General features: G+C 44.4%; 1 protein-coding gene across 5 annotated transcripts in view; it reads right to left on the minus strand.

Moving 5' to 3' along the window:
* The window catches only part of LOC119969315 (acyl-coenzyme A thioesterase 9, mitochondrial-like), a 64,984-nt gene that overhangs the window by 21,566 nt on the left and 17,179 nt on the right, over positions 1-26,239 (minus strand). For 3 of the 5 annotated variants that reach the window (XM_038802778.1, XM_038802777.1, XM_038802779.1), the window contains 7 exons: positions 25,633-25,803; positions 25,491-25,528; positions 22,704-22,784; positions 15,698-15,801; positions 11,093-11,166; positions 4,605-4,672; positions 2,120-2,231 (listed from right to left, as the gene is read on the minus strand). In XM_038802778.1, coding sequence (XP_038658706.1) covers positions 2,120-2,231; positions 4,605-4,672; positions 11,093-11,166; positions 15,698-15,801; positions 22,704-22,784; positions 25,491-25,528; positions 25,633-25,803 — 648 coding nt within the window. The remainder of the gene's footprint in view (positions 1-2,119; positions 2,232-4,604; positions 4,673-11,092; positions 11,167-15,697; positions 15,802-22,703; positions 22,785-25,490; positions 25,529-25,632; positions 25,804-26,239) is intronic. The other 2 variants (XM_038802785.1, XM_038802780.1) reach the window with 1 other exon arrangement.

Consider the following 26,239-nt stretch of genomic DNA (forward strand, 5'->3'; position numbering starts at 1 on the left):
TAATTGGGAACGAGGTACTGGCTTGGCCTCAACTGGAATAGTGTGTCCAGTTCTGGACACCGCAGTTCAGATGGATACAAAAGTATGGAGAGGTGCAGTAAAGATTGTGAATTGGTAATGGAACAGGCAGAGCTCAGGGGTGCGTTCAGCCAAAACCACAGGCTGTGGGGCTAACACAGAGAAAGTCAGAATGGTTCTGAAAAGTCAATCGAACAAGCATGCTGGGCCCAAATTACCCCCCCCCCCCCCTCAGTTTCCTGTGCACAGTATCTCCTCGCAAATCCATGCCCATCTTCCCTGCAATTTCATATTTAAACCTCTCAAACTGGGTTTCTGTCCCTCCTACAGTGCTGAGATAGACCGAATCAAATTCATTATCTCTGTAAACTGCCCAAGGATCTAACATTCTTATTATTACCTACATTCTGCCTCTTGGCAACACTATTCAAAAACATCCCATGGTCCACATTTATGCTGTCGACACGCAGCTCTCCTTTCCTCCTTTACCTGGCCATCAAACTTTGATAGCCTTGTCCAAGATCCAGTTCAGGAGCAGCAGCCAAAATTGTTCCAACTCCACCTGGGGAAGATTGAATCCACTGTCTTCAGGTCCCACCACAAACTCAGTTCCTTCAAATCCCATCCTCCTCCCTGACTACAGCCTTAAACTGAATCAAACTGTTTGTATGCTCAGAGTCCTATTTGACTCAGAGATGGAACTTGGACCCCATATTGTCTTGAACATCAGGACTGCCTATTTCCAATATTGTCCATCTTAGCTCCTGCATAGCCAATTGCTGCTCAAACCACCATCCAGACTCTACCATTCCAATGCTTTCCCGACTGGCACCCTGGGCGCAATTCTCCGACCCCCACGCCTGGTGGGAGAATCGTGGGAATGCCGGGCGATTCACGCCACGCTGCCCTGGCACCCGCACGCGATTCTCCCACACCCCCCCAAAACGGCGTGACGCGTTTTGCGACAGGCCGCTCGGAGAATCGCCACTCCAGTCGAGCGGCGATTCTCTGGCCCGGATGGGCTGAGCGGCCCGCCTAATCCGACCGGTTCACGCCGGCACCAACCACACCTGGTCACTGCCGGTGTGAACAGCGCGCGACCGCTGCGTGTGGGGCCTGTGAGGGGCGGAGGGAGGATCGAGCACCAGGGGGCTGCTCAGGAGGAGTCTGGCCCGCGATCGGTGCTTGCCGATCGTCGGGCCAGCGTCTCTGAAAGACGCACTCTTTTCCCTCCGCCGCCCCGCAAGATCTATGCTCCATATCTTGCGAGGTGCCCGCGGGGAGGACAGCAACCGCGCATGCGCGGGTTGGCGCCGGCCAACCGCCGCATGCGCGGGTGGCGTCATTTAGGCACCGCCGGCTGTGTCATTCAGACGGTGCCGCTTTGACGCGGGCGCCAAGGCCTGGCGTGCGAGATTGACGCGCCGCTGCTCCTAGCCTCCTGGGGATGGGAGAATAGAGGGTGAGGAGCGGCCTCCGACGCCAGAGTGAAACACTCCGGTTTTCACTCCAGCGTCGGCATTTTGTCTCCCTTTGGGAGAATCGCGCCCCCCATTTTTCACCCACCAGAAACTCGTTCTAAGAAAACCACTTCAAAGAAGTTTCTATACAGACTTTGATATCAGCTGTCCCAAGCCTATCCTTTAGCTCAAAGCTTTATTGTAATGTAAATTTGCTTCCATTCTACAATGACACGGACCTGTATTTACATCGTGCTTAAATAGAAAAATGCACTCCCACATTTTACAGTTCGGGGAGCAAAAAGAAATGGATAAAAGTGATGGACGCCAAGCCATGGGAAGGAGAGCTTAGGAAGGCTAACATTACCGGTGTGAAAACATTGATTCTGAGGTCTATCTTTAAGGTGGAGAAGAAAACTGAAAGCAAGAGTTTTCTAAAGAAAGTTCCAAAGCATGGGACCAAAGCAGCTGAACCCTCTGAGGTCGATGGTGGGTGTAAAGATACAAAAAGCCCACAAGATCAGTGTTAAAAGACTGAAGGGTGTGGCAGGGCTTACAACATTGTTGTGGGGTTGTGAAAATAGGCTGACAGAAGGTTGTAGAGTAGCGCAGCAGTTTGCCTGGATATAAACTCCTCTTACCCCATATCCAGGGTCTCAAGGAATATCTCGTGTATAATTTGTCTCTCTTCTTCATTTGGTGCTGTTCTCAATAACGAGATCTCCTTTAGCTTCGTTCGTCTTGTTTTGTTCACTAGAATTTGAACAAAAGAATTTTATTTTGGTGAATTCATTAGAGAATTCTAAAAGGTGAGAATGTAAAACTAATCGTGACAGAATCATCTACAGTGCAGAAGGAGGCCATTCAGGCTATCGCGTCTGCACCAACTGCCTGAAACAGCATACTACCTAGGCCCAATTTCCCCTTACCCCCAACCCCCGTAACCCAATCTAACCTTTGGACTCTTAGGGGCAACGTAGCATTGCCAATCTACCCAACCTGCACATCTTCGGACTGTGGGAGAATCTGGAGCACCCAAAGGAAACGCAGGCAGACATGGAGAGAATGAGCAAACTCCACCCATCAGTCACCAGAGGTCGGAATCAAACCCAGGTCCCGAATGCAGAGAGGCAGCAGTGCTAACCACTGTGCCAGCCCATTAAATAAAAAATCTCCATGTAATGAAAGGCAAGGAAGAAAATGTCTCCACTGTGATGAGAATACAGGGGTAGGGGTTAATAACCATAGAATCCCAACATGTGCAGAAGGAGGCCCATCGAGTCTGCACCGATCCTCTGAAAGAGCACCATACCTACGCCCACTTCCCCACCTATCTTGCACATCCCTGGACACTAAGAGGCAGTTTTACCATGGCCAATCCACCTAACTTGTGCATCTTTGGACTGTGGGAGGAAACTGGAGCACCCGGAAACTGGAGCAACCAGAAGAAACCCACACATACATGGGGAGAACGTACAAACTCCACAGTCACCCAAGTCCGGAATTGAACCCCGGTCCCTGCTCCCAATATCCTTTGATTACAAGAGAGAGCAGCAATTTGTCTATCCCAGTTTTAAATGTATTGAGCGACGGTGCATCCACAACGTCCGGGTCAAGAATTTTGAAAATTCACAGCCCTGAGTGAAGATATTTGTTCTAATCTCAGTTCGAAATGATTGCCCCCCTATCCAAAGACTGCGTCCATGTGTTTTAGCTTCTCTGACCAGCAGAAAGAATCTCAGCTTCCACCCTATTCAGCTTCTCCAGAATTTTGTATGTTTCAATTCTCTTATTCTTCTAATCTCCAGAGAAAATAAACTCAATTTACTCAGTCTCTCATTATAAGATAACCCAACCATCCCAGGGACCAATCAAGTGAATCTTTGCTGTACTACCTCCAGTGTAAGCATATCCTTCCTTAAATATGGAGATGAAAACTGCACACTATTTATTCCAGGTGCGTGTTACCAAAGTCCTGTGCAATTGTAGTAGGACTTTCTTCCTGTACTCCAGTCCCCTTGCAAGCCCAACATGCCATTTGCCTCCCCAATTGCTTGCTGCTCCTTGTCCCTTGTACAACACACCCAAGTCTCATAACATCTGATTGAACCAGTTAGAAGAAGCTTCATTTGAAATGAATGGGCGGCACAGTGGTTTAAACCAGGGACCTGGGTTGGATTTTGACCTCGGGTAACTGCCTTGTGTGGAGTTTGCACATTCTTCCTGTGACTGCACGGTTATCCTCCGGGTGCTCTGGTTCCCTCCCACAGTCCAAAGATGTGCAGGTTCGGTGGATTGGATATTCTAAATTATCCCCAGATAGGATTACTTGGATAGGGTGATGGATTGGGCCTATGTTAGGGTGCTCTTTCAGAGGGTCAGTGCAGACTCAAAGGGCCGAATGGCCTCCTGCTGCATTGTAGGGATTCTATAAAATCCAATCGACGTGACACCTTTGTATTTCAAGAATACAAATATCAACAACACAAGAAAAAACAGAAACCCGCCTCTCACCAAGACCGTCCACTGCCTTCCTCAAGAGTTACAAACCAGAAAAGAAACTATTACAACAAGCTCTTACTCTAGCAATTGAACTAGCATTGGGACAAAGAATGGAGATTTCAAGACACTGCAGAAATTAAAACTCTTTGTGTTTGGGCCCTTCTAGTGATTGATGGGCAGAAGTTGATAAACCACGTTTAAATTTCTGGGTTGCTTTGGCGCAATTCCACCTGCACAGTTTATTTTGTCAAGTTTTAATTCCATCAAAAGTCAAAACATGCACTTTTGTGTTCTATCCCTGCTCAGTTGCACTAACTGGTTGCTTTCTGTCCAGCTAATAATCTAGGCTGACATTTCAAAGCAGTCACTTCAGTCTTTTACATGAGTTTTAAAGCAAGGTCGGGTTTGTTGTTTGGGTGAATGCAAGATTTCACAGTATTAGTTGAAGGAAAGCAGCGAGTTCTCTCAGTACCTACCCTGAACCAGGCAGTTATAAAATATTAACTGGTTCTTTATTTCATTCCTGTTCTTTGGACAAAAACTCTTCAAAGTAGCGCATTAGCTGTGAAGTACATTCATTTTTCATTAGAATAGTTTAGGCAGTGAAGGCTCAACATGACTTACAATGTCCCTGTTGAAAGACATTCTCCTCCTCGGGACCTTCAGGTTTCAATGAGTTAATTAAAGCTGCACTGTAAGGGAGAAATAACACAATTAACATTCAGCTATTAACAGTACTTTTGTTGCCTACAGAACAGTGCAGACAATATAGACAAGCCACTTGGCTGAATCAGGCTGTGCTCATTCAAGCTCCTCCATCCTTCCTCATTAACCATATCAGTGTAACCCTCCAATCTTTTCTCTCTCTTGGGTTTATCTAGCCTCCCTAAAATACATTGATACTATTCACTTCAAACATTCCCTGTGGTAGTGAGTTCCACATTCTCATCACCCACTGGGTAAAGAGGGGTTTTTTTTGGAATGCCTCCATTTTTTTGGCAACTACATTACATTAGCGACCTTTAGTTTTATTCTTTCCCACAAAACATAAACACCCACTCTGCCTCTACTCCATCAAAACCTTTTCAGAATTTTTATCAGACCATCTCTCGGCCTTCTCTTTGGAAATCCAGCCCAAGTATTCTTTCCTGATAGCCTGGTGTCATTCTGGTCAACCTCTTTTGCATTCACTCCAGTGGCTCTCTAACTTTATCTTTTTCATTATATAGCGCAGAACTGGACAGGACATGCCAAGTCTGATCGAACCAAGGTTCAATATACGTTGATTCTATTCCCCTAGAACTTGTGTTTGCTTTTTCATAGATCGACTTAAACTGATATTGTTACTTTTCATGGTTTGTATATTTGTACTCCTAGATCGCTTTGTTCCCCTACCCCATTTAGATTCTCTTTTTCTTATCAAAATATTGATGGGCCATCAATTGTACGAGAGACGAGTTGCTTCACAAAAGTCAGGGTTTAATAAACTAGAACATAGCCCTCCGGTCGTCTACAATAAAATGGACGACCGCCAGGCGTTTGACTATTTATACCTCGGCAATGGAGGCGTGGTTAACCAATCGGTCGAGAGGCACATGACCGACCAGGGCCAATGGTAAGCCGGTGTTCTGCCCCAATGGCAGACAGGTATGCAAATCATATCACCACAAATATAACACCTCACATTTATCTGTGGAAATTCATTTTCCAATATCTCTGCAAGTTTATTAATATCTTCCTGCAATTTTGTGCCGTGCTCTTCATTATCAACTGCCCACCCCCAATTTGGTGAACTCCACAAATTTAGAAATTGGGTTTTTGATTCCAAAGTCTAAATCGTTAAAACAAATTGTTAACAATTAATTCCAACACCATCAGTGGTCCCAGCACTGATCCTTATGGGCGACTTCTCAACCTGAAGAGCTAAGGATTAGAGGGGGACATGTGGAAAAAAAATTTCATCCAAAGGATGGTATCTGGAATTCACAGCCTACTTTGGTAGTTTGAGGCCAAATGCTCAACTCAACTGCACCTGAAGTTCTGTAACCTGTAAGTTTACAAAGCAGGTGCTAGAAAGTGGAATTAAAATGAGGTGCTAGTTTCCTTTCTCTCTTTTCTGGCTGGTACAGATATGCTGGCGTAACTTTTCCATGGTTCACTCTCTGCTTTCTAACCATCTAGCTATCCATTCTGCCACCTTATTCGTTAGTCTATTTTGAGGCACCTCATTAAAGATCTTTTGAAAATCTACGATATATTCCATCTACTTATCTTTTCTCAGTGCTATCGCTTCAACAAATTCAAACAAGACTTTCTATTTTGCAATTCGTGCTGACCATTCATCATTTGGTTCCGAGATGTTTTTCTGTTTTCTGTGTTAATAGGGATTCCTTCCTTCCACCAATGTTAAGCTGGCTGATTAATAGTTCTTTGGACAGATTCCATTTCTCTTCTGAAATATATCCTCTGGCAGGACACTATCTCATGAACAATTAAATATGTGTTCTGGTAGCTCTTCCCTGGATTTAAAAAAAAACGCGTTCATACAATCTATCTAGGCTTGACTTATGTCCCTGTTTCGTTTGATTAGTTTATTTCATATTTTGTCCCTTTAATCAAAGTCCAACTCTCTCACTTCTAATCTCAGCTTCTGATGTCATGTCCAATTGATCAATCATTGGCAAATGGTGAAGTAAATATATTATCCAATAGTTATGTATCTTGCCAATACTTGAATGAATAAGTCATCCTTGAGCAGCTTAAATTTAACCAAATAGACATATCTGTTAAACATCAAACTATATTTCGGAATATGATCTCTCCCACCTTTTAGATATTTATGACCTAAGTAAGTGACGCCTGTGCCTTTATTCCACTCACAACAATCTATTAGATTCTAAACCATCACCTCGCCCCATATCAATAAGAATTACAAAATGCTTTGCCTCTCGATAATTTTAGCAAATATTTCAGCAAACAAGTAAAAAGCAAGATGGGTTCAAGCACCATTCCAAAGGCCTGAGCACATATTCCAGGTGACAATTCACTGCAGTACTGAAGGAATGCGGCTAACAAGAGGTCATCTTTTGGATGAGATGTTAAGCCAAAACCTAATTTTATCTCTCAGATGGGTGTAAAAGATCCCATGCCCTATGTGAAGAGCAGAGTTGTTGCCCCAGTGGTCTGGTTAATATCTCTCCTTCAACTTAGAATATCATAGAATCCCTACAGTTCAGGAGGAGGCCATTCGGCCCATTGAGCCTGCACCAACCCTCCAAAAGAGCACACTGCCTAGGCACTCCCCCACCCTATCCCCATAACCCCACCTAACCTGCACCTCTTCGGGCTATGGGAGGAAACCGGAGCACCCGGAGGAAACCCACACAGACACGGAGAGAATATGTAAACTCCATACAGACAATCACCCAAGGCCAGAATTGAACCGGGTCCCTGAGGCTGTGAGGCAGCAGTGCTAACTACTGTGCCACCCCATGTATCATGAATACAGATATTCTAATCGTTTATGACATTGTTCTTTGTGAAATGCTGCTGTGCAGATTGGCTGTGGTTTGCCTACACTGCAACAGGAATTATACTTCAAAGTATTGAACAGATTTTGCTGTAATTTGGGATATCAAGACATGGAAAACACCACATCATTTCTTTCAGGAAGGGTTTCACTCACTAGGTGCCACTGTCTGTGTTGTCATCCACTGTAGTCCCAATTCTGGCAACACATCTGGAATCTTATTTCTTTATGAAGCCAAGAACTGTTTCAGGAGGAATTTAAGAAAACATTTTTCATGACAACAATGGCACTAACAGCTGCATTTAGCCAGGAATAAACAGAGAGCTCCATTATTCATGTAGGTAGGTGATGTACATTTTCCATTTCAGGTCACTAATACGTTAGGGGGCAGCATGGTAGCATTGTGGATAGCACAATCGCTTCACAGCTCCAGGGTCCCAGGTTCGATTCCGGCTTGGGTCACTGTCTGTGTGGAGTCTGCACATCCTCCCCTTGTGTGCGTGGGTTTCCTCCGGGAGCTCCGGTTTCCTCCCACAGTCCAAAGATGTGCAGGTTAGGTGGATTGGCCATAATAAATTGCCCTTAGTGTCCAAAATTGCCCTTGTGTTGGGTGGGGTTACTGGGTTATGGGGATAGGGTAGAGGTGTTAACCTTGGGCAGGGTGCTCTTTCCAGGAGCCGGTGCAGACTCGATGGGCCGACTGGCCTCCTTCTGCACTGTAAATTCTATGTAAATAAGAATTTACCCAGAGCAAGTAAAGTAAATACTAGAACAAGACAGACAGAAAGACAACATTTAGTTAGATTAACTACTGAAATTAATCTACATATTAAAACAGAAAGGAAGTGCAATTTAGTTGAAATTATAAAGCTGGGTTAACGGAAGGGAAAGCAGCTGATTGAATAGCAGCTCCACGCGTAGGTACAATGAATATCATGGGTAGGGAGGTTGGCGAACTGAAAAAGACACAGGCTTGGTGGACAAGTCTCAAACAAGAGGTTTGTTGAAGGTTGCAGTGCTACTTAAGAGACACGGGAAGTCTGGGCTGTAAAAAGTATTTTTATGAGAGTCAATACATGTGTGTATACAGATACTGAGGAATTCTCAGCTGAAAAACTTGTTAAACAAGGTAGGTCTGCATATAACAAGATCGGGCATTAAGTGGTTGGGTTAAACAAAGAGTAACTGGGTTTCTTTTAAAGACTCAGAAGAACATTTTACTAGGTTCTCCTCCAGATCCTTTGACTTCACCCACTGATTATATCTTGTATTTCCCCGCTCTGGATTTTAGTGAACAGTTCTTATAAGTCAGTCATCTTTAATCAACATGATCGGGCAGATTTTCCATTCTGAAGGAGGTCATTTTAAGTTTGATGGAAGTGCCTTTATCCGAGCCAATAGTCCATTTCTGATCTCGTCTGATTGACTGCGATTTGGAACATAGGACTCAAGAGCAGGAATAGGCCATTCGGCCCTTCCAATCTGCTTCGCCATTATAATAAGAGCATGGCTCCCCAAACAGGCGCCGAAATGTGGCGATTAGGGGCTTTTCACAGTAACTTCATTGAAGCCTACACGTGACAATAAGCGATTTTCATTTCATTTCATGGCTGATCTAATTGTTGCCTCAAGTCCACTTTCCTGTCTGCCCCCATAACCTTGGTCTCAGTATGTCTAATCCAGCCTTGAATAAATTCAATGACCCAGTCCCCCACTACTTTGAGGAAAATTCCACAGAATAACAAACCTCAGAGAAAATGTTTCTCCTCACCTCCATTTTAAACGATAGACCTCTTATTCTTAAATGGCGTCCCCTAATTCTGATCTCTCCCACAAGAGCAAACATCCTTCCAGTATCTACCCTGTCAGGCCTTATCAGGATCTCAATGTGTTTCAGTAAGATGACCTCTCATTCTTCTATACTTCAATGGATATAGGTCCAACTTTTGTCTAACCTTTCTTCGTAAAATAAGCCCTTCACATGAAGAATAAGGCATGTGAACCTTCTCAATCTAATTATATATTTTTTTCTAATATGGAAACCAAAATTGTGCACAGTATTCCAGATGTGCTTTCACCGACACTTGTACAACTGCAGGACAATTTCCCTAATTTTATATTCCATTCCCTTTGCAATAAATGCCAACATTCCATTCGCTTTCTGAAGTATTTTAAGTTTAAGTAATTTAGATGGGCTGTGGCACTACGGATTTTGGTTTTTGGGAAACCATTAAGGTCAAGGTGGGTATGTGGTGGAAGAAAAATTGTTGGGCAGGCCTCAGGCCTGTACTTGCACCCTCCAAATGTCAGGCCAGTCACACCCATGGCCATCCTGAACAAGAAGAATGAGCAATGCACTTTTCATCCACCAATGCTTAGACACAGATGATCCAAAGCTTGTTGCCTAATCTAACATTGCTCCACCCATAACTGTGTACACATATGGCACAGCTGTCCCATCCATAATTGGTTGCAGATCTGGGACAGCTGGCATTATTCCTAGCTGAATGTCCTGGAAGTGGAAACAACAAAGATCCCAGATTAGCTTTCCACTTCAACTTGCCCCAGATCAGGTCAAAATCAGGTGGAAGGAGGAATTAAATTCTGCCTCTGTCAGGAGGAATTTTCTAAGAAAGTTGCATTTTTATTGAACCTTCTGTTACCTCAGGATATCCCAAAGTACTTGACAAAAAATGAAGTACTTTTGAAACGGTCAATAGACATGGTAGCCAATTTGTGTAAAGCAAGGTCTCACAAAGAACATGATAGTGAGCAGATCATCTGATTTTTAATGATGTTGATTGGTCAGCACACCATGGATAATCCCCCTGCTGTTCTGCAAAATAGTGTCACAGTATCTCTTATATCCATGTTAAAGGGCAGGTGGGGCCCGTTTATTGGCTCAGCTGAAAGCATTAAAACGGCATGTCAGCCTTGACTTTTGTGCTCAAACCTCTGGACAGGAGCTTGAACCAATACTCTCCGACTTAAGAATGGAGAGTGCTGTCCATTGAGCCAGTGCTGACACGATGACACAGGCAACGTTAAGACCAACCACACTGAAAGTTGTAGAAATTATCCTTTAAAATTGAGTAACAGAGAGACACATGATGCAAAGATCCAGAAGGGTGAGTGTATACCGGACAAAGAAAACCCACTTTGTGCTTCTCTACGTCAGTCTCAACAGGGCGCTTGGGAGCATATGCAACATTCAACATTTAGTAAATGTTTCTCAACGTCCTAACTTTAGTGATCCCATCACTCCAAATTGAACATCAGGATACAAAAAATATCAAACGGTGACAGTACTTGGTACAAATTCATGAATTTGTGGATTGTATTTTACACGAACAAACAGGTGCTTTTCGCACATATGGGGAAAACATTATTTGGATAGTCAGCAGAACCTGAAACTTAGATTTTAAACTCCAACATTCTGTACATTACAGTAAATCTTGAATTTTATTGCAAGTTATTTGTGATTTTCAAACATATAAAGAAACGGTATCACATTCACCCGCAAATTAATTGAAATAAACTTGTTCCAAATTATATTCAGAGAACAATGCCAACATCGGGTTACCCTTTATTTGCAGGATCTCGCGCAACCATCACGAAAGTCGCATCTAAGACGGGATTGTAGGTGTTATCGTGATACTTTGAAAAGAAAACAACAATTAAATGAAATGCATTAAATACAATCTCATCCAACTGAACCAATTTAAATCATGACAAGATCTTGTGACACAGGGAATGCAAAGCTAAATCTATATCTTCACATTTAATCAAGCTGAAGCTTGTATAGATCAGTAAATGAGAACCTTTTGAAGTATTGTTCAGCCACTGGCATCCTGTTGGATGGTTGTTTATTAGTTTTCAATGAAAGATCAATCAACTTGTCATGTCTCGGAATAAATTGTATTAATGGATAATTGTACAAACCAACAAGCATAGGCCCTGCATCCCTAATGTGGTGGGATGATAATATCCCAGTTTTATATCCATTGCCTTGATAGTTGGTAAAAAAAAAACCCTGAATTAAGGGACAGATCATTATTACTATACTCTCAGCATGTGGGTACAAAATAATGCAACCAAGAAGACCAAATTTCCATAACAATGCCCACCCTAAATAAAAGAAGATTGGACAGGTTGCATTTCTGTTGTGTAATCCTTCTTTAGAGACTTTCCAATAACGCTCCACCAATGCAAAACTTCACATCCAAATATCAAATAGGTAAATCTGCCCTCACATCCAGTCAAGACAAACCAACATTCACCATACCATTCAAATGTGTCCTGGGGTAGTATACAGGTTCAGTTTTGTGGAATATATTGTCCACAATGACATCCTAAGATGAGTAAAAACCCATCCAAGGAGCAAGAAATTAAGAATCTGCCCTATGTCCAATGATAACAGAAATTTCATGATTCAGAACACTAACTCAATATCCCACTTAATACCTACTGCTATCAAGTAAGGCCGCTCTTCAATGACAAATTCTTAACTCCAGAGATCGATAATCACATAAATGGGCAAGCAAATGGTCAAGAAATCTCAGTTCAGTTTCTCACTGCTGTCAACATCAGTTCTCCAAAAACTGACAAATTTCATCAGCTTTATTTTGACACGGTTGTGGAGAACCGAGGGAGATCTTGTCGCCCAGCAATAGCATCCATATTTCTGGGTTCAAGTCCCATTTCAGATCTTAATGGCCATGGAAAGTGGCCCAACAGTTTATCAGTTTAAAAATCCTTCCAATACGCCCAAGCGCAGGCGGGAAGAGTGGAAGAGTTTCCTGGTCAGCCAGGATGCAGAAAGCAATGGCAAAGCATCATCATGGACCAATCCGACGGAAATCCATGAGTGCCAATGGCCTCTTTGGGCATGGTATCTGAAGGAGGACAGAGAAAGAAGTGTTTTGAATCTAACACGGTCAAAGCCATGTTGACCACAGCAATTGCAGAAAAATTACTTACTCCATATTAAACCTTGAAGAACAAAAGCATCTTCCACATCAGGAACAAATCCAGTTCAAGAATTGATTCCATGTTCCATTAAAAGTACCACAGACGTTGGATTCCACCATTCCTTTCCTCATGAACCCAATAACCACATGTAACAGCAGCAACAAAACTCCAACTTCTCTTTGTGGCTTCATTGCCTGGACACTTACTGCCCAACATTTCATCCCATTGGTTTATAAAACGTGCAATGCAAAAATACCATTATTTGCTGAATGAGCATCGGTTGAGCCAATAGAAAATAAGTTATGCTAGGAAATTAAGAGCAATTTCAAATCTGCTTTCAACAAAAATTTCCTGAGGAATCCGCCTAATGGGTTACAGCAGAGTGGAGGAGGCCATTGGTCCAATGTATCTGTGCTGGTTCTTTGCCAGGTAACTCAGCTAGTTCCATTACTCTGACTTTTCTCTCATTGTTCCTACGCTTCACATTTTTCTGCAATAACTTCATCTGCTAAATGTTCATCTATTCCACCAGTCTGTCTGTGTCCTCGTCAAGACGACCACTACCCTTCACAGTTGACAATACTTCCAGGTTTTGTGTCATCGCACACTTTGAAATTGTGTCCTGTACACCAAAGTCTACATCATTAATGAATGAATCCTTTCCTCATCAAGAGCTGATGGGAATACAGCCTCATAGGGTCAGATGAGATCATCTGTATTTCTTTTAATTGCTGAAAAAGCACGATTCTGGAAAGGCAACATCTGCCACTTTAGCCACAAATGGATTTGTCCTTTGCTGGTGGTATGGGATGATCTCTGTTGACATTTTGCAGGGTTGGTATCTGCTTCAGAACTTCTGAAACCACATGTCATTATGGTGGTGAATTCCTGCCCACAGCTGGTGCTGCCATCTGCATCAATCATCAGAGACAGGTTCCCACTTGTCACAATTATGTTGAGAATTTTCATGTCCCTTTTGACATTATCCTGGAATCGACCTTTTGGGCACCCTGCTGTCTCTTGGCAACGGCTACTTCACCGGAAAGCATATCATCGGGGATGTAGCCATCTTCCATCCTGCGCATATGTTCAAATCAGCAATGCCTTCTTTGCTTGATTAGTATTAGCATGTTTGCCCAAGGAAGAACAGCTTTATTGGTGACTTTGGTCTATCCAGGTGGTGCCGAGGATGTTTCATGGACACTGGAGGTGGAAGCTTTTGAGTATTTTCTCTTGAAATGTGTAAGTTGTCCAGGCTTCGCTGGCACACAGCAATGTGGTGAGGATACAGGTCTTGGAAATTAAACATCATGGTCCTGTGGGCCAGTCTGGTGTTTTTCCAGACCTATTTTGTTAGCTTGCCTAACGTTGGTGGCTACCTTTCCAAAGGGTGGGCTCAACTCTTTGTCAAGAGACAGACTGAGCGTCACCCTAGATCCAAGGTAGCAGAATTTGGCAACTACTTCCAGGGATGTGCTAATGAGTCTCATTATGGGTTGAAAAACTTAACTCTGTCCCAGAACTACAATTTACTTGACACTGATGGCAAGGGAGAACGTGACACTGGCACAGAACAGACTATCCATGTACTTTTGGCGCTGGTCCTGGGCAGCTAATGCAGCATCACTAGCAGATAGAGGATCTTTGATCAGAAGTTACTGCATTTTTATCTTGGTTTCCGTTCTTGATAGTTTGAGGAATTTCCTAGCTGACTGCATGGAGTGCACAACTTCCATGTCAGCTGGGAAAGCATAGGTCAGTGGGACAGAGAAGAAAATACCAAACAGAGTAGGGGTTACGTCATAGCCCTGTTTCACCCCAGTCTTTGTTTCTAAACTGTCTTTAGGGAGCTGTCAAATTGAATGGTGCCATGCATGTAAGGGTGCCATGGAAGGGCCACATGGGACAGCTAATTTTCTCTGGTATCTAGTAGACTTGCCTGCTCATGGTGTCAAATGTTTTAATGAGATTCACAAAAGCAAGGTATAATGGTTTTGGTGCTCTCTGCATTTCTCGAAGTTGACGTAGGGAAGCGATTCTGTCCCTTGTGGATCTGCTTACTCTGAAGCCACATTGTGCCTCCGGGTCTATTCTGATTTAGGGAGTTCTCACCCTTAATGATCATGCAGGGACAAGCACAGGCTCCACCCTACAAGTGAGAGTAGAGGAAGAGAAACAGCCAAGCTTATTGCATGGCTGGAACCAGGTGTTTCTCATCCCAGAGTTTATGGATCTCCCGAAGTTACATCAGTTTTGTTTTATTCATTCACAGGATGCGAGCATTATTGCAAAGGTCAGCACTTAATTGTTTCATCCCTTATTTCCCTGGGGAAGGTGGTGGTGTATTGTCTTAGAGGCATAGAGCCATACAGCACAGAAGCAGGCCCCATCGGGCCCATTTACCACCACTTGGTCCATATCCTACTACGCCTCGGTGAGTCAAGTGCTCGCTCAGGTGCTTCTTAAATGTTGCAAGAGTACCTGCCTCCACCGCATTCCATTTTTTCACCACCCTCAGATCCCCGCTTATTTCTCACGTTAAACCTCTTGGGCAGCACGGTGGTACAGTGCCTCAGCATTGCTGCCTCACGGCGCCGAGGTCCCAGGATCAGTCCTGGCTCTGGGTAACTGTCCATTTGGCGTTTGCTCATTTTCCCCGTGATTGCGTGGGTTTCACCCCCAGAACCCAAAGATGTGCAGGATTGGCCACTATAAATTGCCCCTCAATTGGAAAAAATGAATTGGGTACTCTAAATTTAAAAAACAAACAAACACATACCCTCTGGTCTTAGGCACCTACCCTATCTATGCTTCTCACTAAGCCTCTACTGCAGTAGTAGTGTATGCATACCCACAGTGCTGTTACGGAGGGAGTTCCAGGATTTTGACAAAGCAACAGTGAGGGACAGACAATATATTTCCGAGTCAGGATGGTGTGTGACTTGGAGGGGAACTCCCAGGTGGTGCTTCTTTCCCAGAATAGTAACTTATTTGCAGCTTTGAATGTTTACCAGAATAACGTCATTAACATGACACCTTGTAGTTAATGTAAAATTATTTGATTTGATTTATTATTATTGTCACATGTATTAGCATACAGTGAAAACTATTGTTTCTTTTTAAATTAAATCAACCCTTCAAAATAAATAAGTAATTTTAAAAAATCTCTTTGCCATCCGATGGGCAACAGTCATCTGTTTATAAAGAGTGTGCTGACCTGAGTAATAAACATCTTGACTTCCATGGAACTTTTCCCCACCCAGGTGACATTACCAGTGAACTTCAGGTCACCGTCTGGTCGTATTGCCCTTTTGACTAGATCTGGAGAAAAATAAAAGCTACTTCAAATATTTCTGCTCCATCAGAATGTGTACAAGAATATTCATTAAGATAAGTGTAAATAACCTACAAATTCAATATTCAGTAGATGCTGGAAATCCAAAATCAAAGCAGAAAATGCCAGAAATACCAAGGTTAACTGTTACTCCCGGGGTGGCACGATGGTGCAATAGTTAGCACTGCTGTCTCACGGCGCCGAGAACCCAGGTTCGATCCCGGCTCTGGGTCACTGTCTGCGTGCAGTTTGCACATTCTCCCCGTGTCTGCGTAGGCCTCACCCCCGCAACCCAAAGATGTGCAGGATAGGAGAATTGGCCATGCTAAATTGCCCCTTAACTGGGAAAAAAATTGGGTATTTTTATTTTAAAATTTTTTTAAACTGTTACTCCCTCCACAACTGTAGCCTGAGTTGCATGTTCAAAGCATTTTCACTTTTTAATTACAGTAAATTAAATTCACCATTGCCAGGCTGACCATTACAAGACTCTCCTTCCATGCTAGTTTGTTGTCAAGTCTTGCGTCTCAATCGTTTAAACATAACATGCTCCATTTAGGCTGTTTTACTCAGTACTCCACTAAGTGGATAGCACTGTGGCTTGACAGCGCCAGGATCCCAGGTTCGATTACCCACTGGGTCACTGTCTGTGCGGAGTCTGCACGTTCTCCCCGAGTCTGCGTGGGTTTCCTCCAGGTGCTCCAATTTCCTCCCACAGTCAAAAGACGTGCAGGTTAGGTGGATTGGCCATGCTAAATTGCCCTTAGTGTTCAAAATGGTTAGGAGGGGTTATTGGGTTACGGGGATAGGGCGGAAGTGAGGGCTTAAGTGGGTCGGCGCTCGGTGCAAACTCGATGGGCCGAATGGCGTCCTTCTGCACTGTATGTTCTATGTGCTATACAGTAGTCACTTTTCCAAAAGCTGAATTTGCTTCCAGCTCGAAGCACCATACATTAGTATTAACTGGATACTAGACATGCCCAACTTCCTTTCCAGATATTGGGCTAAAGCCAGCTGCCAGTCTATGCTCCACAAATTTAATATACCGGTGTGCACGCTGGTGTGTTGCGAGAAGGGTGCAAGTAGGGTAGCATGGTGGTTAACATAAATGCTTCACAGCTCCAGGGTCCCAGGTTCGATTCCCGGCTGGGTCACTGTCTGTGTGGAGTCTGCACGTCCTCCCCCTGTGTGCGTGGGTTTCCTCCGGGTGCTCCGGTTTCCTCCCACAGTCCAAAGATGTGCGGGTTAGGTGGATTGGCCATGCTAAATTGCCCGTAGTGTCCTAATAAAAGTAAGGTTAAGGGGGGGTTGTTGGGTTACGGGTATAGGGTGGATACGTGGGTTTGAGTAGGGTGATCATGGCTCGGCACAACATTGAGGGCCGAAGGGCCTGTTCTGTGCTGTACTGTTCTATGTTCTATGTAAGTGTACTTCACTCCTGTACATGCATCCTTGCACCAATCCACTCACAGCGAATGCCCCCAGCTCCCGCTGTCGCAGCCACTCGAATGCTGCATTCAAAATCTGCTCTCTTCCCAAACCCTCGCCAAGTTAGCATAGCAACAATTCCAAAACAATGGAGACTGTCAGCTCATATGACGCATTGATTGCAAAGTTTTTGGCGGTAGCCAGCCCAAAGGTGTGCTTGCACTGTTGCCGAGCCCGTGGTGGGTGAGGGGGATTAGGAGGAGGCCGAAAGCAGGGCCATGCCTCGTATTTGATCCCTGGATACCATCAGAAAGTGATGTCAGGTAAAGAGGCGAAATTCTCAATGGAGAGAATACCCAGTGAGAACCTGTAGCTGCTCCTCTGCTTCCTGCGAGTCTTTGTCTCTTAGTTTTACTCCGGGTTTTACAGGAGACTACGCAAGGTGGAGCCTGAGACATAGAGGGCGCGATTCTCCGCTCCCCACGCTGGATGGGAGAATCACGGGAGGGCTGGACGACTCACGACACGCCCCCCTGGCGCCCCCTGCAATTCTCCCACCCCCCGCTCGGAAGAATCGGCGCTCGCCGTTTTTCACGGCGACTGGCAATTCTCTGACCCGGAAGGGCCGAGCGGCCTGCCGTTCACGACCGGTTCACGACGGCGGCAACCACACCTGGTCGCTGCCGTCGTGAACATGGCGCCAAACGTGGTTTGATGCTTGTTGGGGGGGGGGGGGGGGGTGGGGGGAATGAGCGGAGTGAGCACCACGGCCGTGCTCGGGATGGGACTGGCTTGCAATCGGCGCCCACCAATCGGCGGGCCGGCGTCTCAAAGGGACGTACTCTTTCCCCTCCGCCGCCCCGCAAGATCAAGCCACCACGTCTTGCAGGGCAGCGGAGGAGAAGATGGCAACCGCGCATGCGCGGCTGACGTCATTAGGCGCGCCGGCCACGTCATTCTCGGCGCGCCGGGCCTTGACGCCAGCGAAAAGGCCCGGCGGCCGAGAATAACGGAGCACCGCTCCTAGCCCCCCGGGTGGAGGTGAATAAGGTGAGAGGAGCGGCCTCCGAGGCCGTCATGAAACTCGCCCCCAGCACCCAATGAATGGATTTCAAAGGAATAATATTAGTGTATGTACAATCGTCCATTTATTGAACATCTACAAAACGTCCTGCCTGCAAGGATTAATGATTTATTAAGGCGGAATGTATAGTTTCATAAATATACTAAACGATACAAAATAGAAATATGTTGGGGAAATATATGCACCCATATTTATTCTAATAACTTTTAGCCAATCGTTTTTGCACGCACGTATGGCAATAGCAAGGAATCAAATATTAAGAATTGAAATTCTAAACAATGAACACTAAGTAGCACAAGGCACCTTGATTTGAAGTTCTTCCACCCAGGTTATCATCATACTGCGTAAAAAAAATACCCACAGAAAACAATCTTTGTAAAGTATGTAGTCATTATTCAATATTAAATATATTGTTCATCATTTGGCACACAAGGATATATACCAGAGTTACAGAGGGTGACACAAAATGATGCCAATGTAACTATGTGTAGTTAAAGAAGCCATGATGTGGAGATGCCGGCGTTGGACTGGGGTGAGCACAGTAAGAAGTCTTACAACACCAGGTTAAAGTCCAACAGGTTTGTTTCAAACACGAGCTTTCGGAGCACGGCTCCTTCTTCAGGTGAATTTGCCACCTCAAATCACCTGAAGAAGGAGCCGTGCTCCGAAAGCTCGTGTTTGAAACAAACCTGTTGGACTTTAACCTGGTGTTGTAAGACTTCTTACTGTAGTTAAAGAAGAGCAAACGATATGTGGCTTGTTAAGGACTGTGAAATTAAATCCATGCTTCGCAATTACAACAACGCACAATAAATTAATGTTGGTGTTTCGATTTGACATTTAACTTGGCAAATGTAAGAACAGCTTTCATATCATGTGGGCACCAGTTATATTACAAAGAACAAAGAATAGTACAGCAAAGGAACAGGCCCTTCGGCCATCCAAGCTTGTGCCGATCACGATGCCAATCACGATCCTTTAACTAAAACCTTCTGCACTTCCGGGGTCTATATCCCTCTGTTCCCATCCTATTCATGTATTCGTCAAGACGCCTCTTAAACGTTGCTATAGTATGCTTTCACCACCTCCCCAGCAGCACGTTCCAGGCACTCACCACCCTCTGTGTAAAACATCTCGTCTCATACATCTCCTCTAAACTTTCCCCCTGCCACCTTAAACCTATGTCCTTGGTAATTGACTCTTCCAACCTGGGAAAAAGCATCTATCCACTCTGTCCATGCCAATCATAATTTTGTAAACCTCTATCAGGTGGACTCTCAACCTCCGTTGTTCCAGTGAAAACAATCTGAGTTTATATAGCCTTCCCTCATAACTAATACTCTCCAGACCAGGTAACATCCTGGTAAACCTCTTTTGTACCCTCTCCAAAGCCTCCACATCCTTCTGGTAGTGTGGCGACCAGAATTGTACACAATATTCCTAACGTGGCCTCAGGTTCTGTGCAGCTGCAGCATGACTTGCCAATTTTAATACTTGATCCTACCCGCCAAAGATTTTTCATGACGTCTCTTAGCTCTCCTAATCCCTTTCTTCAGTTCCCTCCTGGCTACCTTGTATCCCTCCAGTGCCCTGTCTGAACCTTGTTTCCTCAGCCTTACACAAGTCTCCTTCGTCCTCTTAACAAGACATTCAGCCTCTCTTGTCAACCATGGTTCCCCCACTCGACCATCTCTTCCTGGCCTGACAGGGACATAACTCCCTAAACTCAAAGACACGTAGTATCTGTTCCTTGAACAAGTTCCACATTTCAATTGTGTCCTTCCCTGACAGCCTATGTTCCCAACTTATGCACTTCAGTTCTTGTCTGACAGCATCGTATTTACCCTTCCCCCAATTGTAAACCTCGCCCTGTTGCACGCACCTATCCCTCTCCATTACTAATGTGAAAGTCACAGAATTGTGGTCACTATCTCCAAAATGCTCCCCCACTAACAAATCTATCACTTGCCCTCGTTCATTACCAAGTACCAAATCCAATATGGCCTCCCCTCTGGTCGGACAATCTACGTACTGTGTTAGAAGAGCTTTCTGGACACGCTGCACAAACACCACCCCATCCAAACTATTTGATCGAAAGAGTTTCCACTCAATATTTGGGAAGTTGAAGTCACCCATGACTACTACCCTGTGACTTCTGCACCTTTCCAAAATCTGTTTCCCAATCTGTTCCTCCACATCTCTGCTAATATTGGGGGGGCCTATAGAAAACTCCCAACAAGGTGACTGCTCCTTTCCTATTTCTGAATTCAACCCATACTACCTCAGTAGGCAGATCCCCCTCAAACTGCTTTTCTGCAGCTGTTATACTATCTCTAATCACACCTCTTTTACCACCCTCCCTAATCTTATTGAAACATCTATAACCAGGAACCTCCAACAACCATTTCTGCCCCTCTTCTACCAGGTTTCCGTGATGGCCACAACATCGTAGCCCCAAGTACCGATCCATGCCTTAAGTTCAACCACCTTATTCCTGATGCTTCTTGCGTTGAAGTATACACACTTCAAACCATCTCCGGGCCTGCAAGTGCTCTCCTTTGTCAGTGTTACCTTCCCCACTGCCTCACTACACGCTTTGGCATCCTGAATATCGGCTACCTTAGTTGCTGGACTACAAATCCGGTTCCCATTCCCCTGCCAAATTAGTTTAAACCCTCCCGAAGAGTACTAGAAAACCTCCCTCCCAGGATATTGGTGCCCCTCTGGTTCAGATGCAACCCGTCCTGCTTGTACAGGTCCCGCCTTCCCTAGAATGCGCTCCAATTATCCAAATACCTGAAGCCCTCCCTCCTACACCATTCCTGCAGCCACGTGTTCCAACTGCATTCTCTCCCTATTCCTAGCCTCGCTAGCACGTGGCACCGGCAACAAACCAGAGATGACAACTTTGTCTGTCCTGGCTTTTAACTTCCAGCCTAACTCCCTAAACTCATTTATTACATCCACACCCCTTTTCCTACCTACATCGTTGGTACCAATGTGCACCACGACTTCTGGCTGCTCACCCTCCCCTTTAAGGATCCTGAAGACACGATCCGGGACGTCATTGATCCTGGTACCCAGGAGGCAACAAACCATCTGAGAGTCTCGCCCGTGCCCACAGAACCGCCTGTCTGTACCTCTAACTATTGAGTACCCTATAACTAGTGCTCTCCTAACCTCCCCCCTTCCCTTCTGAGCCCCAGAGCCGGACCTCGTGCCAGAGAATCAGTCACTGCAGCCTACCCCTGCTAGGTAATCCCCCCTCCAACAGTATCCAAAGCGGTATATTTATTTATCTGGCGGGTATTTGGAAAATATGAAAATGATAGTTTTGCTAAGAGAAGGCTACAGCAACTGCTATGTTACATTTACGAAAGACACAAGAAGCTGCTTTCTAGACTCTTAAACTACAAGGCTCTCAGACAGTGGCTAAGCTATGTCCAGATCAAAACCAGAGAGGTCATGTGACTGAGCTCTTTTGAGTAAATATACTGGATGTTTACTAACAGTCAGAGACTGCCATGGGAGAAACAGCCTCTGAAAGCTCTCGTTGCAACAGCAGGGGTTGCAATTTGAAAATCCACCAGCAGACCTCATTGCTGCAAGCTGAGAGTTCTTTAAAGGATTCTGAATCAACACCACTGCCTCATGAGGAAAGAGAATCAACCAGACAGAACTGCAGAATGACAGCTGCATTGAGAAACTCAAGTGCTAGCTGCTACTGTGGAAAGTGAACCCTCAGCTGTAAAGGACAATCTGGGATCTTTTTTCTGACTTTGATGTTTACTTTTAAGTTTTAACATCTGACACATTGCAGAGTTTTATTTATTTTTGCATGTTGGGGCAGAGGGTGGGGAGGCAGAGGTTGTGTGTGTTGTTTTTGCATTAGTGGGCAGTTGGATATATATATGTACTTTTAACATGTTGTTAATAATTTTTGCATCTTTACCCAAGTGAGTTTTAGCAATAAAACTATCTCTTTCACTTGCTAACTTAAGGAACCTGCCTGGCTTATTTCTTACACTGAGCTACACACAGTTAAGTATATACACTGAACTAGCAATCACACCTCCTTTCAAATCAAACTCTGTTGTAACCAACCTAGGGGTAGGATAAAGAGTTAGTTTACCCTCCTAATCTGGTCTAGCAACATGTTATATTCCTGATAGCTGGTTAGTGAAGAAACCAAAGCCAGACTTTACTTGGGATAGATCTAGTCACAGAGTGCAAAATAACAGGTAAACATCTCCTGATTCCACTCCATTGTTGTGTAAGTATCAGTTTATATGTGCTCAACTAACGATCCAATCAATGCCTGTGTACAATTGACATCAATTTATAGAAATGTCTATAATTGTGAGAACATAAACATACCTATTTCATCAACAAGGGCAGTAACAATAGAAATAGGACTTCTAGGACCATCAGTTTTGGCATGGGTATAACCAATCAAAACTGCAAAACAAAAAGGAAATATTAATTATATTGCATTGATTTTTCAACAATTTAATGTTCTCTAATATGAGCGAGAAATAATAGTTGTATGCACGAAATAGAGGCCCTCTTGCTAGACTATGATGAAGATATCTTTTCATTCTTGTTCACTTTATAGAATTTACAGTGCAGAAGGAGACCATTCAGCCCATCGAGTCTTGGAAAGAGCACCCTACCCAAGATCAACACCTCTACCCTATCCCCATAACCCAGTAACCCCACCCAACACTAAGGGCAATTTTGGACACTAAGGACAATTTATCATGGCCAATCCACCTTACCTGCACATCTTTGGACTGTGGGAGGAAACCGGAGCACCCGGAGGAAACCCACGCACACACGGGGAGGATGTGCAGACTCCGCACAGACAGTGACCCAAGCCAGAAACGAACCTGGGACCCTGGAGCTGTGAAGCAATTATGCTAACCACCATGCTATCGTGCTACCCCTAAACTTACCTACGACTCCTCTTAAATGCCTGTTCTGCCTCAGATTTCTCCTTCTCCAGACACATTCCCCACCTCAGAACAGACTCCTCTCCCATTTCTTCATCCATTTTTTTCACTTATTCATGGGACATGTGCATCGCTGGCTGGGCCTGCATTTATTGTCTCGCCCTAATCGCCCTCGAGAAGGTGATGGCAAGCCACCTTCCTAGACGGCTACTATCCATGTGGTGAAGGTATTTCCACAGTGCGGCCAGGCAAGGAGTTCCAGGACTTAGACCCAGTGACGATAAAGAAACAACAATATTTTCACAAGTTATGATGGCGTGAGACTTGGCAGGGAACTTCCAAACTGTTAAAAACTGTAAACTGGAAAGAATGTTCGGTATGTCACTGAATACTCCATCCTGAGTTATGCCAGCACAAAAATAAAATTACTGTAACAACTTTAGTGCCAAGATGCTTCCTAAAAGCTTTTTCTTTCCAATACATCAGCTTCAACTCTTTGTAATGCCCATGTTTATGTAAAGACTGAATGTGGCTCCCACACCTGGTTCCAGTTATCGGATATTTCTGGCATTTCGTGACAGGATACTAGAAACACTCATCGGCAGTTATCCTCCACTTAATGACCGTCTTTAACATTTTCCATCTCTCTACTTTCTTAACAATGCCATAGTCAATGTTCCTCTGACCCTTGATGCAGCTGCTCCCCCAAAGCTTTAAAAAGGTCATGCTGTCACTACTACTCATTTCAATCCACGTCAAGCCCTTGACATGTGCTACTTTTAGTTCAGCAATTTTCCTTCTGTAATCCCAATCCTTGTTGTCACCCTTTCCCAATTTACTTCTTCATCAATTCATTTCAACCTGGGCCTTGGCCTCTCACACATTTCACACTGACCTGAGCGAACGGATATGCTTCTACATTAAAAAAAACAATATCTCCCGATATTAGGGTGGTGCAGTGGTTAGCACTGTTGCCTCACAGTACCAGATACCCGGAATCAATTCCGACCTTGAGTCACTGTCTGTGCGAAGTCTGCACGTTCTCCCTGTGTCTGTGTGGGTTTCCTCTGGGTGCTCCGGTTTCCTCCCACAATGCAAACAAGTGAAGGTCAGGGGGATTCGCCATGATCAATTGTCCCGTGGTGTCCAAAGATGTGTAGGTTATGTTCAGGATTATTGGGATAGGGAGGGAGTGGGCTTGGGTGAGTGCTCTTTAGTGAGTCAGTGCAGACTTGATGGGCCAAATGGCCTCCTTCTGCACTGTAGGGATTCTATTCTATGCTATCACATTACACTCATCTCACATGTAGGATTCAATATAATTCAAGGTTCAATAATTTTAAAATGACTATCACAGAAATGGGTGACAAGGTGATTATTTACGATTTAGAATCTGAAGCATAGTACAGGTTAAGTATTCGCAATCCAAAACGCTTGGGGCCAATTGCATTTCAGATTTCAGATCATTTCAGACACTGCATATAGGCCTGGGCCTACTCATATTACAATGGCCAAAGCCTCGGCTAGCTATAGTCTAAACTCAATAAAATAGCTAGAATAGGAAGATGTATCACTGAATAACAAATACAGGGTACTTGTAATAATTTGCCGCCCGTGGCGCCAACTACAATTCTCTTTGTAGGAGAGCATTCACAAGTTAGACAGTGTAAACAAATAACTAGACTTTTCGCACTAAAGATCGGATGCTGTTCATAGAATTTACAGTACAGGAGGCCATTCAGCCTATCGAGCCTGCACCAGCCCCAGGGAAGGGCACCACACTTAAGCCCATGCCTCCAGCCTATCCTTGTAACCCAGTAACCCCACCTAACATTGTTTCTTTGGACACCAAGGGCAATTTAGCATGGCCAATCCACCTAGCCAGCACATCTTTGGATTGTGGGAGGAAACCGGAGCACCCAGAGGAATCCCACACAGACACGGGGAGAACGCGCAGACTCCGCACAAACAATGACCCAAGCCGGGAATCGAACCCAGGTCCCTGGCACTGTGAATCAACAATTCTAATCACTGTGCTACCGTGCCGCCCCTTGGATGCTTTAGGTTTTCAGATAAGGATACTATAAATGATATAATCTATCTCCAACTCTTCATCATCTTTATTATATACATTTCACACAATCATTGCCATTCATTATATGCCTCCCGCTTAAACAAATCGCTTTTAAACTGTTGCATGCCAGAATTTTACCTCCAAATGAGTCAAGGTCTTCAAGGATCTTGCCAAATCTGCGCAAGCAAGACACACAGTGTTTCAATGTTGGATGTAAAAGTTTGGTGTCAAAATTAAAAGGCAATTGAAGCTCTAAATCATGACCAATTAGCTGCTATACCTTACATGCTCATGTACATTCAGATACTTTTCTCTTAAGTTGGGCTGGCTTCCTAATGGTAGATAAGCCTCCAGATAACTGTCTTTCATTCGTCGATATGGCAAATCCTCCTGGTTGCTGACCAGTTGATTACTCAATGAAGCTCTTTCCTTTACAGATTTAAGATGTTCACTGGAAAAGGGTTATGAGAAAATTAGAAATGTAACCACTATCTCGTGACGGCTGAATGGAAAGGTAACAATAATGGAGTGGGAGAAAAGGCAAAGATTAAAAGTAACTAAGGGATAGCACAAAGAAAATCCGTGAAATAGTAGTGGGGTAGGAGATGAGAGAAAGTTTGCCTCAAGAACTCAGCTGTCAAATCCCCATCTTCCCTTTACTTTCAATCTCGTCTTTCACTGGATGCAACTGGTTGGCGGCTACGGTGGAGGAAGGTCACCGGGCAAGTGAAGGAGGAGACATATTGAGGGAATGGGATCAAGATGTGACAGGGAAGGATGGATATAGGCCTGGAGAGGTGGTAACAATGGGCAGGGATAAGGAAGACAATGGGATATGGAGGCAGCTGGGTTAATGAGTGAAGTTGTTGAGAGGGAGCAGAAGAAGC

Source organism: Scyliorhinus canicula, chromosome 7 (genome assembly GCF_902713615.1).
Source record: "Scyliorhinus canicula chromosome 7, sScyCan1.1, whole genome shotgun sequence".
NCBI classification, from domain to species: domain Eukaryota; kingdom Metazoa; phylum Chordata; class Chondrichthyes; order Carcharhiniformes; family Scyliorhinidae; genus Scyliorhinus; species Scyliorhinus canicula.